Raw genomic sequence first — 18,545 nt, 5'->3', positions numbered from 1 at the left:
ACGAAAATGACACAGAACAACGGGTTGTCTATAATTTTCTTTGACTCTGGGCTTGCGGTTTTGACAAGATTTCTGCTCTAGCCAAAACGAATGAAACATGGGATATACTTTCGCGCTGCCGTTCTTTGAAATTGTAATTGTATATGATCCTTTAATCCCAGCGGCAAAATGTCAATAAAATGTCAGCACAGCCAAATAACATAAAATGTAACATGTCGCAAAATCTCACTTCGAAAAAAAAGATATCAATGATAATTATTGATTTTAAAAAAATTAGAATTTTAACCTCTAATGTTGTCAATTTATCTTAACTATGCCAAAATTGAAATTCTTATATTTAACAAGTAGTGTCTCGGTAGACAGAAGCTTAACAACTGAACAAATACACATATCATTCCGTCCAATCCCTTGGTAACGTTAAATGAAGACAAAATATTACAAATTATTCATGCCAGGTTCATTTAAATGTAAAGTACGGTGGCCAGTTTCAATTTCTCCAAAAATCGTTATCCGTTTATCAAGGGAATTAAAACTGACCCTAGCATCTATGCGACAAGCGCTTTTTCGAGCGAGAAATTCCTTTTTTTTTCCTGGCCTAATGAAATTACCATATTTATTTTGCGGTGGGCTGGTTTGTAAACACATGAGTGTCGCTAAATTGTGTATCTAATTGCCAATGACATTTCGTTGGGATGAATTCCAAAATACGAGAAAGAAATTACTCAGAGTTTATTGCCTTCTTCGCTCATCGACTAAATGATTGGTAAATTGAAGTCTAGTAAAGTTGTTCATCACCTGTAGGATATAATTGCCGTTTCGGTGACAAGTTGACACCGGCAAGAGTAAAAGATAGGCAAAACACTTGTTACCTGGGAAACATATTTGCAATTGTATGAGCGCAGCGCCGTGCTTGTAAACGAGGCCATATTTAAAACTCAGGCGTTTTCTTCTATTTGTAAAAGAAAAGAATTCTTGACTTTAAAACCGGAAAGCATTACACGCGAAGAAAAAGGGGAAACGCTGAAATAAACTCGCTGCTATTGATGTGAACAGGAGCAGCTGTATTAACGAACGCGATCTTTACACAGAAAATCGAGGACGAGATTCTCTTTGCTATGTTCGTGAAGCATGGACTAAAGAGGTTCATTACTTTAAAGGTTTTTTGAAGCCATCGCATCAGTATTTTAATCAAGGTAAGTCTTTAAGGTATTGATATCCTACTTGGAGACAGAAATCTATATAAAAAATATATATATTAAAATTATCAGTGTGAACTGAATGCGCATAATAAATATGGCGAGTTATCAACTCGCCGTGTTCGATAACGATTCGTCTCGGCGGCGAAGCGAAATTAAATATCAAAATTATACCGCGTCGTGAAATAATTACGTGGCAAAGATTTGTTGAGAAGCTCTCAAAGATCTTCTGCTTCGGATGGGAATAAAACGCGCGTCTCAGAAAGAGCAATGGAAATGTAAAATTCTCCCAATCTCCTCGGTATCCAGGTTGCGGCTTTACTGCGTAGTGATTGTACTTATCACTCAGTCCTAATACCAGTATCATTGATTGAAAATTGCCTTTAGTTTTTCTACAGTGCCTGGTAAGAAATAGGGCCTAATGTACTTTAGTAAAAATAACAAAGAAAAAGGAAAACGACAAAACAATAAAATAAAGGAACAAAAATGGTGTACGTCCTTGAGAGTCAGCTTAAAAAAGCTGAGCCGAAATTTCGAGACAGCCGGCTGGCACATGGCGAGGTACTAGCTGTTTGACTCACAAATCTGAACGCATAATATCAAGTGAGTATGTTTTCCTTTTTTACTTTTAGCGGTATAACCGCAAGAAAATAACACAAAAAAACATTGTTTTTATTTCTAAGCGGCGAAAGAGTCCTAAGAAGTCAGCGCTACGTAGGCGTTAGAAAAAACGCACATTAATAGCAAAGATATATTACAAACCGTGCTTGTTTACAAAATGCAAATTCAAGCCGAAATGAAGGACCCATTTAAATTCAGTCTCAGCGTCTTGAATTTTAAAGAAGTAAAGGTAAGTTGTGAAATAACAAAGGCACTAAGTGGCTAGAACCCAGGCGAGTCAGCGTTATTTCGAGCGAACATAAACCACATAAATTTTTCTAATCGTGATATCATATTCATATTAAGATTTGGTTCGAGTGCTAAAGTAAGATTTTCCGAACGTGACCATTAAATTTTAATTTGGTTTTCTTCGAAAGTATACTTAAAATCGAGGAAAAGAAAACATTGAAATGTCACTTCTATTATAAAAGACACACAGGCCGATGTTTGCATTTGTGTCGTATATGGATAATCGAAAATGCTTTTTTCGTGCAGCACTGATGATGATTAGGTTGCCATGGCTACGTGTCAAAGCATAGGAAATCTCCGTAGTCTAAGTTTAAAAATCAACACTGTGTCAGTAGGTACTTTCAGTATTTCATAATACTGATGTTAAAGAACCACAGTGGAAGGCAAACATCTGGTTCTCGAGTACGTCTTTTTTTTCGTCAACATTACGAATGACCGGAAAACATTACAACCGAGAACAAGGTTTTCTTGCCTGGCCCGGTTATATCTCGTTTAAAACCATCACAGCCTATAAAGAACACACGACAATTTTTTTTAACTGTGCTTTGTGACCCTTACAAGTTACTAAGTCTTAAAGCAGAAATTTTAAAAAGTTCTGATATGCACCAATGTTAACTTTTTCGCTTAGATCTGCTAGCAACTAAAGCAATATTGGTGATGTGCCTGATAAAAATTAAGAATAACATTTAATGAATAGTTCTCTTATCGATGAGGAGATTGCCAGATGGTGGATTGATTTTTTCAAAACAGGAAAAAAAAAAATGTATCTGCGAGCCGTGATTGCCAGGCGAGATTGTTAGAAATACGTGATTAAAATTGATAGTGTTCATCTCTGTTCCAAACTAGTTATAATTCTATGGAATTTTTTTTTACCAGAATAAAAACAAAAAAATTTTAAGTTTTCGGACGTAAATAAAACACTTCGGCATGGTTTCCCGTAGCAACTGAATTCGATTTGTTTAAAAAAATTAAAACAAGACAGTTACTTTTTAGGCTCGCGTTCATGGCAAAAACGCCTGTTAACTTCTTTAAAAGTAATCATCAACATCTCCGATTAGAGATCGGATCTCAGTGCCAATAAGGTTGTGAAAAAATTTTTTTTTCAATTTCAAAAAAGATAGGATCTCACGATTTTCAAGGCGACGGTTATCGGTTCGTGATAGATACAACAGCTTGCAGATATAGCGATAGAAAAGCTGGCATGATCACATCTGTTAAGTAGTGAATCATTCCCATTATCAGTAAAATACTGTGTAACAACTACAAAAATAATGATAATAAAAAAAATTACTTATTACATCGAAATTTTCGCCGAAAAAGTCCTAGCTTGGTTTTAAAGGGACGATGTTGGAAGTCATTTTAACTCTCGATGTTCAAAATTTCTATGGCTTTGAGATATAGTTAAGGCAGTAAACTGTTTACTTTTTGAGATAAAGTGCTAAATCAAGTTAGCTACGTTTTTTTCTTCAACAACACTTGAGAAAGACACACTGTGGCAAGGGAATCCAGGCAAACAAATAGCCTGCTACATGGAATTAAGACGTCTGTGTAACCATACTGACAATTAAATCTCGCAGTTTTCAAACTTTGTTTTCTTCATTTTGCGCTCATTTAATCGTGGAAATGTTCTAAAGACAAAGAGTATTTACATAGCTTAGGAAGGCCCACATTTTAAGAATTTGAAAACTTAAGAATCGATTCGATAAAAGTTAAATAGTAAAAAAAACAAAACAAAACAAAAAAAAACAGGGCATAAGTCTATAATGTATCTTTGTCAATGTTCAATATCATTCTACAAAATACTAAGAACCAATCTATGAAGTACTTTGTAAGTAAGAAAAGAAAGTAAATTAGGAAAAAACAAAATTGTGGCACGAATGATTTCACCATCTGACAATTAAAGCCAACACTTTCAGTCCTTTTAAAGCAAACTATAGCTTTACAACGTCTAAAGAAGGGAATCTGTTTAACATTTTCACCTGCGCTCTAAATAATGATCCTTTAGTGAACAAGTCACGTTGCAGCGAGCTTAACTTTAAATGAAACCGATAACATTTCGTGATAAATTTCATTGTCTTAAGGTTAATTATTCTCTAAAATTGCTGCTTTTTGCCGGGTACGTAGCACCTTCATCTAAAGAAATCGTGCTACGTGCTTTCTTCTTTGTTGAATTGATAAAAATAGTTCACTTCAGATAAATCATAAAAGTTTTTTTGAACTAATCTTTATCAAGAGAATAAAAAGACAGTGCGAGAGCCACTGAACTTCACACATCCACCCATGCGTCAAACAAAGAGCTCGTTTACCAAACAGAACATTCTGAGGAGAGTGATTATTTTTACACCCTTAACTCCCCTAGTGTTAACTTGTATCTTCTGCCCACAATATCAAACACATTATTACGCAAACAGGTAGCACAAAAACAAAAAAGCAAAAAAACAAACAAACAAAAAAAAACACACCAGTTATTTATAGCCATCGTGATAGAAGAGCAAATTCTTTCCTCTCTTTGTATGAAAAAGTATGGAAGCTGGAAAGGAAAATTTTTCAAATCTCGAGTTATCTGATTGTCTACCCTCTCATGTGATTTTCTGGCGAATACTGTTTTGTCCTGAAATAATCCCTTACAACTAGAGATTTTATTAGCTAAAATTGAGTTCTGTTGGTTCATTTTGATGTTAAAGTCGAAATTTGGAAAAAATTGACCGCTTACCATTGACTTAGCGCGTAGGTGTTCAGAAAAGTTGCCCGAAACATTTAATGGATATAATAATAAAAAAAAAAGTTGAAGTCTCCCTGAGGCAGAAAAAGGCGCCGAGTTTGTTAAAGGTCTTGATCAAATTGTAGTTTCTGACATCAAAAAGGAATGTATAATTAGTGAGGACAAATTATTGATCGAGTCAACAGAATGTAATCTCCATGGCCTTTCTTCCGACAGGCCTGCATGCACTTTGCTGATATTAGTTCACGAGTGGCACTGTTTTGCAGTTCTTCTCTTTCAGCAAGAAATCAATTCCTTCTCCAGCAATTCATAAGAAAACGGAAGTACTGAGAGGCCAACAGTTTGAACTTTAACCAAGACTAAAGTTACGTGAATATCAGCGATCTTTGAACAAGTTGAGATTCAATTGTTTTAAACTCAACATTTGACTGGCTGGTCTTCTTAAAATTTAGGAATCGATTGTTTCTGTTCTTCTCATTCATGGGCCTTTATTGCATGGGTGGCTCACTCTTCATTTGAAGCGCTTTCATTGTTGTTTGGTCAAATTAATTTTCCACCGCCCAGTCGATCGATTATTTCCACGCCCTTGGACGTCACACTTGTCGTGAAATCCAAGGTCAGTGTTAGCGGAAGTCAATAAACACTGCATTTTTGAATTTGTTGAAGACCATACTGAGAATAAAAGAAACAGTTATTGGCGTACCAGGACACGTTATTGTAAAATCAACCTAAATAACTTGAACAAGAGCCGAAAATAATACACGAACTGAGAAATGTCGTTGATGAGGAAGAAGTTATTTCTACCTTGACCAAATGGAAAATAAATCAATGACTCATAAAATTGAATCCAAATATTTCTAATCTTACTCCTGGCAGATTGCAGTTTATATTTGTAACTTAGTGAATTGATCGCTGAGCCGCCTGTCTGTGACGTCAACAACGTAGATGAAGATATTGAACAGAGCAGCGAATTTCATTTTTTTTGTTTTGTTTTTTACACTTTTGGCTGACTTAATTTTTTTCGTTCTCAACCGACAAACAGCCTAAGATGTTTGACAGACAACTGTCAAATTACATAAATTTTGTACTAAAAAATCGTTTATTTGGCCTGGGTCGTTTACACACAGTTTAAAAACTGTAATAATTTCTACCTAATGGCATCAGTTATTTGTCCGCTATAGTGCAATATCTGAAATTTTCACAACGAACAGCTGAAATGTTCCATTTATATGCAGTAATTAAGGCAGGATTCAGTGCAAACTATTATTTAACGGTTCATTTATTTTTCATGTGCAAAATTCGCTTGTCTCGCTTAAAAGCGAACATATACCCTCCGAAATAAAATCACAGCACTCAACAAGGCAGCTGCAAACACAGGAAGAAAGACGATATGTAAAAGTCAAACTAAACATTGCCATCCAAATATCCGGATGGAATTAATCTCTGTCAGCAGATCGCATTTACTGATTTAGAGGCGAATGTTGTGCTATTAGACTGACTCTCTAAGACTGTCATAAAGCCACAGGATATTGAATTTGAAAGCAATGTGCCAAGGTAAACACTGCAAACTGTGTGAAGGGCACTTTCGATACGGGCAAAGTTGAGATCGAGGATTCTACTAAGCTACGTGAGCTCAAAAACGCCAAAAAGAGAATAATCGATCAGGAAAAAATAATTTATAAGCTGGTATTGGACTGTGTAAGCTAAAAGTTTCCCAAAATCAGACAATGGCCGCTTATCACAAGATATGGCGACATCTTCGACATCTAAACGTATGTATAACGAAAATGTCCTCAGTTTTATACCTTTTAGCAAGAGCAATTTGACCGTACATTTCGGGGAAGGGAAACTCAAAAATTGCACTTCTGACGTTTCCATCTCTAATGATATCAAAATGCTAGAGTTGGAAAACTTGTCCGATACCATGATACATAATGAGGGATAAACTTAACACTTCAACCTCCAAGTTTATTTAGGGAAAGAAAAGGAAACATTTTGGTATAAAGCTGTTGTTATCCAGGGCATAGCATCACGACAGACTACAAAAGTCTCATTAGCGCAAACTACAGTAGATTTCTTTCTCTCTAATGACAACTCAAAGGTTACGAAAGCGCAAATCCGGTTGTTAATACCAAATTTCAATTGAAAACTTGAAGATAGTCTTAGAGACAAACGCAACATATGGTCTGAACGTTCAAGTTGTAACCAAATGTTTTCGAACATTTCGTCAGTATTTTCAACAAAGGTCGATGCAGGAAACATGATTTAGACATTTGAAATGAAAAAACCATCGATTTTGAACTAAGTATAATAGTTCTCCAGTTTTAAGCAGATTTCAACCTTTCTTAGCGCAAGGTTGTTGTTACAGACCTGAAATAATGCTGGAACAAATTCAATTCCTTGGGGGCAGTTCTTTATTTCGTAATTTTTCGACAGGAATCGCCTGCGAAGCAATAACAGTAAACAAATCAAATCAGACCTCTTTCCCTCTAGAAAGCTGTTCCTACTGCATCTAACTAAAGCTTATCGCGGCGGTATTTCAGAAAATTGTCATTTTGGAGCACATATCTTCGTTTTGTGGCACGAAACACGAGAAAAATTAACAAAAAAAAAAAGAACAACCCAAAACAAAACAAAAAAGCTGCATACCGAGCAGTCCGTTACTCAAAATTATAAGAAAACTAGGGCTTTCGTCACCCTTGCTGTCAAATAAGATTACACTTACACTATTTTGTGTTAGTTTTGTCGTACTTATCTATCAGACAGTTATTATTGACTAAGGCAGGCAGCGCTGTTAGAATTCGAAATCTCTAACTGTGCATTTCAGAGTAGAAAGAAAATGAGTTTGAAGACAGTTATCTCCGAAGGAAATGTAGAAACCAAGTTGTTTCATTAACGTTTCCAAGTAAGCGTTTAGCAGATATTGTGAAGAGGCTGGGCCCTAAAATTCTACAATTCTCCCCTTTAGAATCGTTAAAACTATGACAGCCATGAAAAATACGCAACGTTTAAGATTTGCTGAAAGTGATTTTGAGCCATTCAAGTAGTTAGACTGTAAGTTTTGATATACCTCCATGCAGCATCGACAAAAGGTGCTGAAACCTAAAAACCAATAGCTCACGTCTTAGATTTTTGACAAACGTTGAATACAGTAGCAATTCGTGTTCAAACCTACGTTACTTCGAGACAAAAATAACGGCCTGGCAAAAAAAGAATTGTCAACAACGTGACTGCAGAAGACAAAGGCTTAACAAAACGTGCTTGTCTTACACCTGTCGATTGTTTTTAAACAAAAACGTGATCGAAGCAAGCAGATGAATTTGTGCATGTTTCTTCGCTTTGTTTAATCCGTAATGTGCTTTTCGATTGAGTGATTCGTAAAATCCAATCCAGATGAAGCACAACAGCCAATCATAGCGAAGATAAGTATCACAATGAGCCAATGAGAACTCGAGGAGAAAAAAAAAATAAAACTGACTGAAATGCCGGAAAACGCACGTTTTATTAAAATTAAAACATTCCCCCGCTATGATATGCAATTGAGGCACTTCAAAAGGCAAACAAAACCTCGAAAATCAGCGAGAAAAGTTTCGTTCTTAAACCTTCACTGGCTAAGATTATGTTCTTTACTGTCTGAAGATAACTGAGATGCTACGAGCTCCGTAATTGGTCAAAAGCCTATCGTTGATTGCACCGTAAACTCATAAAAATTGAAGTTTACTTTATGAAAGCAATAGACTGCACTTTTTATAGGTTTACCGCCGTCATAATCCACTTGAGATCATAGAGGACCACTCGAATAGTTTGTAATTTGCTCGCTATCAGTTTTTGATTAACAAAGTTTTCTCGTGTTCTCTCCATATTGCGCCTCCAAACCTATAGAAAGTGCGGTCTATTGCATAAGTGACTTTCCATGTATTTATCTGAGTTGTATTGCCTATTATTTAATGCGAGATTTTCAAATGATAAGGGAGTACATTAAAAATAAGGGATCTTAGATCTTGTTACATGAAACGATCGACTTTATTCGGACAGTTCTCATCAAAAAACACAAATGATAGACTGTTTGAAGTGAGAAAAAAAATCATACAAATCCGGAAAAAAAAATTAAATGGGCAAAAATGAAATTAATCAATCTTGAGCAGTTGAGTTTTGAGACTGAACAAATTAGATGTACCAGTGCTGAAGTCCCTTATCAAATCGGAGGAGACTTTGAACTCATTCCTTTTCCCTTAGGCGTCGTCTAGACTTGAATTCATCAAAGCAAAACTTCCTCAGGAAAAGAACATGTACGTTCACTTCCTTAGGAGACAATCGACCAAGATTGGTAGATTGGTTATGGAAGTATAGCTGTCAACTTTTATCTCTACGGTCACATCGACCAAAATAAGAGAAACTCAGAATTTACATTGTGCTTATCTAGAATTTTAATCGTCATGAGGACTTGAAGCTTTTAACTTTCTGTCAAATTTTTATCCGTTTTGTATAAAACCAGTAGCAAAAGTCTGATGAGGACATAGACAACTTTTTCTCAGGATGCTACGATTTTTTTCTCACTTAAAGAGATCTCGTCAGAAAACGAAAAGGAAAAGAGCAACAAAAGAAACAAAAGAAGAGGAAAAAAGGAGACAAAAAAAGCAACAGAACTACAGAAGCGAATAAATTAAGCAAATTGATCAATGTTCGTGAACAAAGTTATCTCTAAGACTAACCTCAATAGTGATTTTATTATTTGTACTTGATCACGTCCCGTTAGGAAATCAGCCAGATGTCGAGATAATTTTTTTAATATGTATGATGGCATAACGATATTTCCATTCCAATCGAAGCGCGTAATCTTGTCTATTTTTAGGCATAAACTTGCGAAATTAAAGGCTTTACAACCACTGAACAAAGCAGTGACTGCGGGGGTCGAGAACATTAATATTACATTTTATCTAATAAAGTGTCTTCATCAGTAATTTATGCATGACATTTCTCAATATCGCCTCAAATCGATCATAATCAATCAGATTTTGCTCGAAATGTTCGTTAACGAAGTGATTTAATGTGAGGGGTCGCCGCATCCTAATGTTCCTTGTTAATTTGACGAAAGAACCAGAAGATTGTTACTAGTGCCTTGCGAAATGACCAAAGCCATGTTGCTAGCGTTGGCCCGAAAACTTGTTAAGGTAAGATACGGAGAGAGATTGTGATGTTCAGTTCTCGTCACGAGAGACCTAAGTTACATGCTATAAAAAATGGCAATTTTGCAGTCTAGGAATATCGTCAGAGATCTATCAAAAAGGAGCCGTATACATTAGAAAGTTTGGAGTTATATTATGAAACGGAGCATAAGAAATTTCATCTCGATTCCAATTTTAAACGCTAAATGATCAATTGAGTCCTTTGCTTGCTGATGCGAAACACTGGTTCTTAGAATAACATAAATTCTCGGTCTTGTGTCAGGTCATTTGAAACAGCGAAAAAAAACCAAGGCATTGTAACAAATATTTTAGCAGAAGTAAGCACTGTCTTTCGTTTAATGATCGTTTGTCAGAGTGAATCGCTTCAAGTTTAAAATGTTGCCAAAGTTTTCGAATATTGGACCACTAAAAATCCAACCAAAAAGAAAAGGGAAAAAATGCGAATTTCCATTTGCTGTAACTTTCTATGGCCTACATGGAAAACCAAGATGCTGCACGATTCTGATTTAATAAATATTTGAAAGTAAGCGAGGGAGGAATTCGCTCGAAAAAACACGCCGCTTGGCCTCCGTTTTCTCTCTTTTTTTTTGTTACTAAAGATTGTTGTTTATGATTTGGCGATGAACTAAGCTTAGTAAGTAGTTACAGGCTTCACAATTAACAGTTTTTTTTTCAGGTTAAATCGAAGTGTAAATAGGTATGGAAATAAAAACGGAAGGAAATAAAAAAAAAAACTACCAATCGTTGAATATTTGAATGGAACATAACGTTTCCAAGCAATTTTAGAGCATTTTTTTAAGTAGTCTATGTTGGTCCGTCAGTTGCACCTATCTTCAAAGCTACCGGTCAACAATAACAGAAATACTCATGTTCAAAAGCCATAGTTTCTTAATCCGTCGAATTAATCGAACCGAAGTCGAAAATAGATCAAAGAGCGCGCATAATGAAAGTTCGGAAGTCAAGCAATTTATCATGTAAAAGGCGAATTATTTTCGCGACTTCACTAAGAAAGTTCCTTCCCTCTGCTAATTAAGATGTCGTATACGCCAAAGAAAATATTGTTTACTTTAGTTTTTGTTCAAACTCCATAAATAGAACAACAGAATTATCTAACAATAAATAACTATTTAATGAATTAAGGGAGCGTGCCCGACTTGTCTGTTACAGCTGTGTTTCAATGAAAATTCGCCTGTACTCATTTTCAGTCGTTGTAAAAAGATTTGCAATGAACCTGATTAACCCGTTGAGGAAACAGCTTTTAAAACAATATCGCAGTCAGTCACGTGCATGTCAATTGACGTCTTCACTGATCACGCCGGAGTAACGCGCGAGAAACAGAAGGACACTCACAACTACAAACAGCTTGAGGAGAAACATCCAACATGGCACGAAACTAAAGCAGTAAAGTTAAGGGTGCAAATGGTACATACTCAAAATTATAGTGAGTACAACCCATACTGGAGGAGACAAACATTCTTTTTACTGGGGTATACATGTATTGCATATCAAGAGTCTAATAATTTTCAATATCACACTGGTATCCCTACCCCTCCCCCCCTTCGCCGTCTGTCTCGTGGATCGCTTGTTTTGGAAAACCGATACCGACAGATATTGTTTTAGGAAGAGTTCGATGTCATTTCATCAAAATTCCAGACCGCAACATAATTTATGAATTAAATAAAACATCTGAAAGATAGAAAGGAATATTTCAAGCATCTTAGAAAGATAGAAAATAGAATATATTGTCGTCTTTGTCAGAGTCACATTTGATTTTCAAAACGAGCACATACTAAGACTTACAGGGCCAATTATTCACACGAGGTCTAACCCAAACCGCGGTTTTACGCAAGCAGAGGGCCTCAAGGATTCTCTGGAAGAAGGTAGAATTAATAAAAGTCCTTCCACTATTAATTTTCGGCCCTCTTGACACTTTTAACTAAAACAAACGTTCTTCCAAATTCATGATGGCTTAGAGAGCGATTTTGTTAAAGAACGGCTAAATTTTTTTTAAATACTGAACCAGCCCCACAGGGTTAAAAAAATCATAATATTTATACCATGCATCATCTATAATCGCATATGTAGCAAGCCGCGAAAACTGTTCCACCCACAAAATTCTCGGCATTAAAAAAACGAGTAATGAAAAAAGGGGAATTCAAAGCTTAATGTAAAGTCGAAATCTACTTCTGTGAGGAGATTGATTTTCTCTCGTTTTCATTGGCTGTTGCCAAATTGAAAGCAAGAAAATAGAAAAAAGGGGCATTAGTAGTTGATAAGTAAAAATGTTACGGTTATAAACAAAATACAGATGTTTTAGCAGTCGCATTAAATAGTGCTGTAGCAGACGCCATTCTCGAAAGTAATTAGATGAGGCCAAAAAGACAGTGTAACGTTTCCGCTTGCGTCAGTTTCGTTGCCGATTTCCTTTAGACTGTCTGTTCTCTCAGACTCCGTCTTCAAATCCGCGCAAAAGGTTATGGAAAAATAACCAGTTTAACAAAGAAATTTCTCAGCTGCAATAAAAAATGGTTAAAATAGAAATGTAGTTTTAAAGAAGCAAGGAAACACCGTCACCATAGTAATATAACTAATCTATTCGACCGGTTTTCTTTTTTATTTATTCAAGGGACTTTGGTTTCCCGCGTAGAAACCAATTATCGTATGATTTTTTTCCTGCAATTTTCGTTGCATAAAAATTAGATCCGATTTGGCCATTAAAAGAGTACATAAGTTGTTCGGTTATCGCATCACTACTAAAAATGTTTGGAGATACAACTGTGGTAAATTGTTGTTCAAAGTCAGGATTACTCTATAACATTTGAACTCTAGGAACGATGATTGTACCATGGCCCTAAATTTCTGAATAAATTCGAGAAGGTGATGGGATTATCAAATTTACATGCCATTTAAGTTTTAGAACTAAAGTTTAAAGATCGCGAATATTTGAAAGCAAAAAAAAAGACTGAACGCACAATCTATGAACTTGATCTCCTACTAAAAGATCTGGAAAACTTTTTTTCAATAGAGAATGTAAAAGCTTTAAGATTTTAATCCCTTTAGAATGATTCCTCAAAAGCCTGGCATTGAAAAGCAACGCTATTATTCATTAGAAGATAAAAACACGCAGACATATAAATTCACAAGTCTAAAGTAAGGAAATAGCAGGGCAGCCGCTGTCTACGTCAAAGTGTATTTAAAAATGTTCGTCTTTGTAATTATTCACAAAGGCTGAAAACACCTGCTGGAGTAATGAATTTCTTACCATCTTTACTGAAAATGTAATCTGTTCTCGTTAAATTGCCACGAATTTGCGAAATAATATCATTGTGTCATCGAGAGCGCGCGCACATAAACTCAGGGTATTAAGAGAGAGACCGCATTCAGCGTTCCGTTAAATTTCATATTGGTTCCAGCCACGTCTGTAACTAACGAGAAACGATGGCGACTTATAAAGAATTTCAGAATGAGGTCAGTCAAGTTTTATTTAGTGATTTCAGTTGATGGGCACTACCATGAGAAACATCGCTTATAAATCAATGGCCACTGAAAAAGGTGACTCGCTTTGATAACCACGATATGACACAAACAACGATCATGTGTCCCTTTTTCGGAATATCTCGCATTGTATTCCTTTGCAAGAGTAAAGAGAGAAAACTCCATTTGCTTTGAAATCTTTAACTTTGCGAGCGAGTCGCTGGTAAGAAACATTCCCATTTGAAAACAGAATTTTACTAATGACAGTGACCATTTTTTTGCGAAGAACGAAATTTAACCTTACGCAACCAACTGGCTGGATCTTGATTTACATTACAATTCAGCTTTTCCCATTCCGCCAAACAAAGGGAAAAGCGAGCTTGACGCTCTTTGTCAGCCGATCGTGATGGAACAAACGGAACCAGAGACGCCATAAGAGGACGTGCAATGGAAATTTAGTGTTTTAATTATACAAACACTGAAAAATTCGATATGATAAAGAAAACTCGAAGCTCAATTTCACGTCAGTATTTTTTTCGAAATTCATTCTGATTTTGAATGTGTGTACCGTTATTGTATGCGCTTTAAGTTATCAGTGTTTTGGGTGTAAATAAGCAAAATCAACGAATTTCGAGCTTCAATCTTCAGTAGTAATCGAAATTTCAAGTCTCACAGTTTTAAAAATAATAAAAATAATAAATGAGCTCATTGTTTTGCTTTGAAACTAATTACGTTTCGCACCGCAATGCTTCACAAAGAAAAAATGATTAGAGCAAAAGTGCTCGTAAATTGAAATGTTTAGTAATAAAAAAATCTGAATTTGTAAACATTCTACAGTTTTTTTTAATCGTGTGATTTTCCTATTGCAGTGTATGTCATGTAAAGAAAAAAAATACTCTGCCGACGATTTAAGAAAAATTCGATTCGATGTTTCGTCAGAATGAGGAATTGTCTCGCTATTTCAAATAAAGAACCAGGTCAATTGATTTAACTTTGTAGGACAGACTATTTTTTATTTATGAAGAATACCGCCCAAACAATTATTGGAATACCACCTCGTTAAAACAAGGCTACGAGAGACGAACCACTAGCAGTCTTGGTTTTATATCAATGAATGAACAAACTTTGGAGTGCGTTATAATAATAACCGTGAAGAAACACCCCTCTATCCTATCAAGAAGAAAAAAACCACCCTGATACTGAGCACAGTGTCTTGTATTTTTTGAGACGAACAGAGTCTGTTCACTCAAAATCGTTTCATGTCGGGTTGCTAGGTAACTTGATTGATCCCTGGCAATAAAACAACGTCACATCTTTTGTTAAAATTTTCCGTTCGGCCGAACTGTCTTGAGAATTCGTGCATAGCGTTTACCCTTCCATTCTTCATTAGACTCTTTCTGTCCTGATTTCACGATCATTAGCTATTGAAGGAAACAGACAGAGAGAGAGAAGAGCCACAACGCATGTTTCCTATTTCGTCACTCAAAACATGATGGTGACGCAGTGATTGCGTTTTGTTTCAAGAAGCAGATGTCATCAGTTTTGCGTAACATCCTCTCCGACAAAAAAATCACTTTCCTTCCTGCTTAATACCTTTTGATCTGGATTGCATCCTCTCCGACAAAAAAATCACTTTCCTTCCTGCCTAATACCTTTTAATCTGGATTGCATGTTACGCAGGTAGAGAATTCAGGAACACTTAACCCATCTACTTGTTTCCTATTAAATTTGCAGCCAATGGGAGGGTGTTCGTCCGCTGTGTCACCTGAGGACCCAAACGCTCAGCAAAACGCAAAGACAAACTGGTGTGTGTGCTGTGGATCAAGGTGGGTAAGAATATGAACACAAACAAAATGTAAATAGGTTCAAGACTTCACGTTCCTTTTCCCGTCCAAAAAAAAGAAAAAATAACTGTGTCAAGCCATATTGACCTCCAGCGTGGTCACTAACAGAATAATGGCGAAAAGACTATAGATAGAATGGTAGATATTTTCCCAGATCCTTTGAAACATCTTGCTTCCACAAAACCCGAATAAAGGAGGCCTATACCCAGCCATATTGACCTCAAGCTTGGTCAATGATGGAATTATAATTATTACCCAATAAATTCATAAACCTCAAATACAATTTTTTTCGTTCGGTCTGGCCTAAGATTGGCTCTGTTGTTGCCAAAACGTATGGGAAAATTTTTCCTTCAGCAGGGAATTTTCAAATTAAAACTATCATCCGATACTTGTTACGTAATGTAAAAAAAAAGAAATTACAAGATTTTCTGATATACGTCCATTGTCCAACAGACAAGACTCCACAGCTGCTCTGCTGTCCAAAAAAGAACAAGATTTGGACTGTGCAAGGTAAGATAACGAAACACCTACATTTTTATTGATCATTCGCTTTTTCGAAAAATTCCAGAAAATTAAAGATGTTCTGACAACCTTCGAAACCCTCCGAAGAAGTAAAGATGATGTCGAGGACCGTTACTGGACAAAGTGTTTAGGGGAAAATTCATAAACCTGTGACTCTAATGTATTTGTTCTGCGGTTTCTCGATTCGTAGGCCAACGATCGAAGAGGCGAAGAAGTGGCCAACGTCGTTCGAAACTGTGCTAAAACACAAATTTGGTCTTCAACTGTTTCAAGATTTCCTTCGATCCCAATATGGTGAGGAAAATCTCAGTTTCTGGTTGGCTGTGGAGGATTACAAGAAATCGGACGAAAGCACTCGGGCAGAAAAAGCAAGACTGATTTATGAGGACTATGTATCCACTCTTTCGCCCACAGAGGTAATTCACACTCAAAATGACTAAAGAAAAATTAAAGCCGTTGTTCCATGTCGTCTCGTTAAAAAAAAAAAAAAAAAAAAAAATGCCTTTAACTCGTTGACCCCTCAGAGTGACTTGCATTTAGTTTCTCCTTACAATATCACACCTGAATCAAACATTAGGGTCAGGAGAATAAAGTAAATGATGACAAACTAAAGAAGCTCCTGGTTTTTAAACAAATTCCCCTCGTCAGCACCGTGGGAAATGTATAAAGAACAGTATGGAGAATATGCATACTGATATTATGCTGTAAGAGGTTCACGCATGCCAGTTTCTTTGTGTCTTTATTTCAGTTCTCGTATCTCTTTTCCGTTTACAGATTAGTCTAGATGCTAAAGTACGAGCAGAAATCGATAAAAGCATGAGCAATCCGGATAAAGACACCTTTAAATGCGCACAAGATCATATATTTACGCTAATGTACCATGACTGTTTTCCAAGATTTATCAAATCGAAACATTACAAACAACTTTTGAAGAAACATTGACCCAGGCTGGTGCGCAACGTTGACTTTTGAACAAAGACGGCGACGAATTAACTCTTCAGTTCAAGCATGGGAAAGCGCAGCCATTGAAATGTTTTACACAAGATGCGGATTACTATAGAACAGTGCGAAGTTAATTTACAGTACAAGTGGTCATGAATTTCTCCGTCGTACATATTAGCAGAATTTCACCCAATTTCGATGCATACAACCATCTACTGAGTATCAATTTACGCCTCAAATTATGATTCCGTACTCATCAACTCATGAAAAATTCATTGACAAAATCTTACACAGGAACAGGATGAAGAATAAACCAACCAGAATACTCGATTCCCAAACCGCCAAACTAAGTAAGTGTTGCTTTCCCCTTCCAATTCCAACTGTGACTTAGATCATTTATGCCTAAATATCCGTTTTCGATTCAAATTATTGATTTGATTACAGAGTTTTGTCTGTTCTTCCTTCCTGCATGTTCTTTAGTTTTTTGAGTCGTACTGTAAGTAAAGTTCTCATCCAGCCTGAAGGTCAGAAGAATTATTACTTAGTAGCATAACAAAGACATTTTGATTTTTACCCCAACTTGACCAAAAAAAGCAAAACCCTTACAAAGTCATTCTCGTTTAGGAACAGTGGGTTTATATTAGGTTCGTCTGTAAATACGATGTAATATAATAACACATCAAGTGCCAGCGGACAAGAGGCTGCTGACTGACACCCGTTAAATTTGATTACCGTAGTTGTGACAAATTCTTGGTACATCTAATGGTATCCATAAACAGAGTATATAAGAGAAGTTTCTATAAGGAAAAACGCCTATGGGCACTTTGTAAAACAGTTTAAACAGGCCAGCTGCCTGGCCTTTTTTAGAGCAAAAAACATTGCCAAAAAACATTCTTACTTGTAAAACTTAAGCCTCAAAGTTTTGCACTGTTTTGGATCGATTTTGTCTTGATAAGTTTCTAGCGTTTTCTAAATAACCTACAAACTTGCTCGCGTGTCACTTTCTTCAAGACTATGGAGATTTTGAACAGTTATCACTGTTAGTGAATCAAGTAGAGCAATGAGTTTCCTTTTAAGTTAGACAGACAATTCAACAGTTTAGAAATGTTTCCTCAGAGACCTAAGATATTTTGTAAATAGACGTGTGGTACGAACAACTTGTTTCCTTGAGACATGTCCTCGCAACACATCTGTACAGCTGCTTGAGTTTGCGGTCAAATGTTTATTTATAAGATAACACTGTCGTAATAAAGAGATTCGAATAAATGATCAAATGATGGCAAGAAAACGCAGACAAATGATTAGATGTAATAAAATGTAAATTAAAATAAATTGTAAATAGATTACAGGTTGAACTGGTGGAAAATGACCTCTGTTTACTGAGCCACAACTTGCAAGAAATTTGTACAAACTTGTGAAATAAAATTGGGTACTGAGTTTTGACCATTGTGTTTTGACCATCGGTAGCTTGTCATCACAACCTTGCATTCACATAATTTCCTCTCAGAAAATGGCAAATAGGGCAAAATGACAGATGGTTTGATTTACTGTAGAAGTATGCCCGTTAAAAGAGATTTCAAATAGGAAGTTCCAATTCATTATATTCTGTTATTTGTTATGACTTTAATCAAACCTTTGGCACAGATTAATACAAATAGTTTACACAGCTCCCATCACTTTGGGAATCCAAGTTATCATGCAATCACAGTAACTACAACAGCAATTTTCAATTGAGTGTCAAAAGCAATCC

At 36.0% G+C, this 18,545-nt stretch overlaps 1 protein-coding gene across 4 annotated transcripts; it reads left to right on the top strand.

Moving 5' to 3' along the window:
- Window positions 1–737: 737 nt before the first annotated feature.
- LOC131780972 (regulator of G-protein signaling 19-like) lies at window positions 738–18,232 on the top strand. Of its 4 annotated transcripts, none has more exons than XM_059097609.2 (5): window positions 738–1,193; window positions 15,222–15,313; window positions 15,785–15,841; window positions 16,044–16,269; window positions 16,628–18,232. In XM_059097609.2, exons 2-5 carry the CDS (start codon window positions 15,225–15,227, stop codon window positions 16,793–16,795), a joined length of 540 nt encoding a protein of 179 aa, XP_058953592.1. In that variant the 5' UTR covers window positions 738–1,193; window positions 15,222–15,224; the 3' UTR covers window positions 16,796–18,232. The 4 variants fall into 4 exon arrangements, with proteins under 4 accessions (XP_058953592.1, XP_058953589.1, XP_058953590.1 ...); XM_059097606.2 differs by lacking the exon at window positions 738–1,193 and adding an exon at window positions 6,375–6,599; XM_059097607.2 differs by lacking the exon at window positions 738–1,193 and adding an exon at window positions 9,822–9,998.
- The last annotated feature ends 313 nt before the right edge of the window (window positions 18,233–18,545 follow it).

The sequence above is a fragment of the Pocillopora verrucosa genome, chromosome 2 (genome assembly GCF_036669915.1).
Source record: "Pocillopora verrucosa isolate sample1 chromosome 2, ASM3666991v2, whole genome shotgun sequence".
Classification (NCBI taxonomy): domain Eukaryota; kingdom Metazoa; phylum Cnidaria; class Anthozoa; order Scleractinia; family Pocilloporidae; genus Pocillopora; species Pocillopora verrucosa.
This window is presented reverse-complemented; position numbering and strand designations above follow the sequence as displayed.

What these genes read in the sequence shown, in the direction of transcription:
- LOC131780972 (XM_059097606.2), top strand. Translation starts at nt 6,555, where the DNA reads ATGGCCGCTTATCACAAGATATGGCGACATCTTCGACATCTAAAC. An exon ending in TGTGTGTGCTGTGGATCAAG is followed by an intron (nt 15,314 to 15,784) that starts GTGGGTAAGAAT and finishes ATTGTCCAACAG; the next exon opens with ACAAGACTCCACAGCTGCTC. An exon ending in CCACTCTTTCGCCCACAGAG is followed by an intron (nt 16,270 to 16,627) that starts GTAATTCACACT and finishes TTCCGTTTACAG; the next exon opens with ATTAGTCTAGATGCTAAAGT.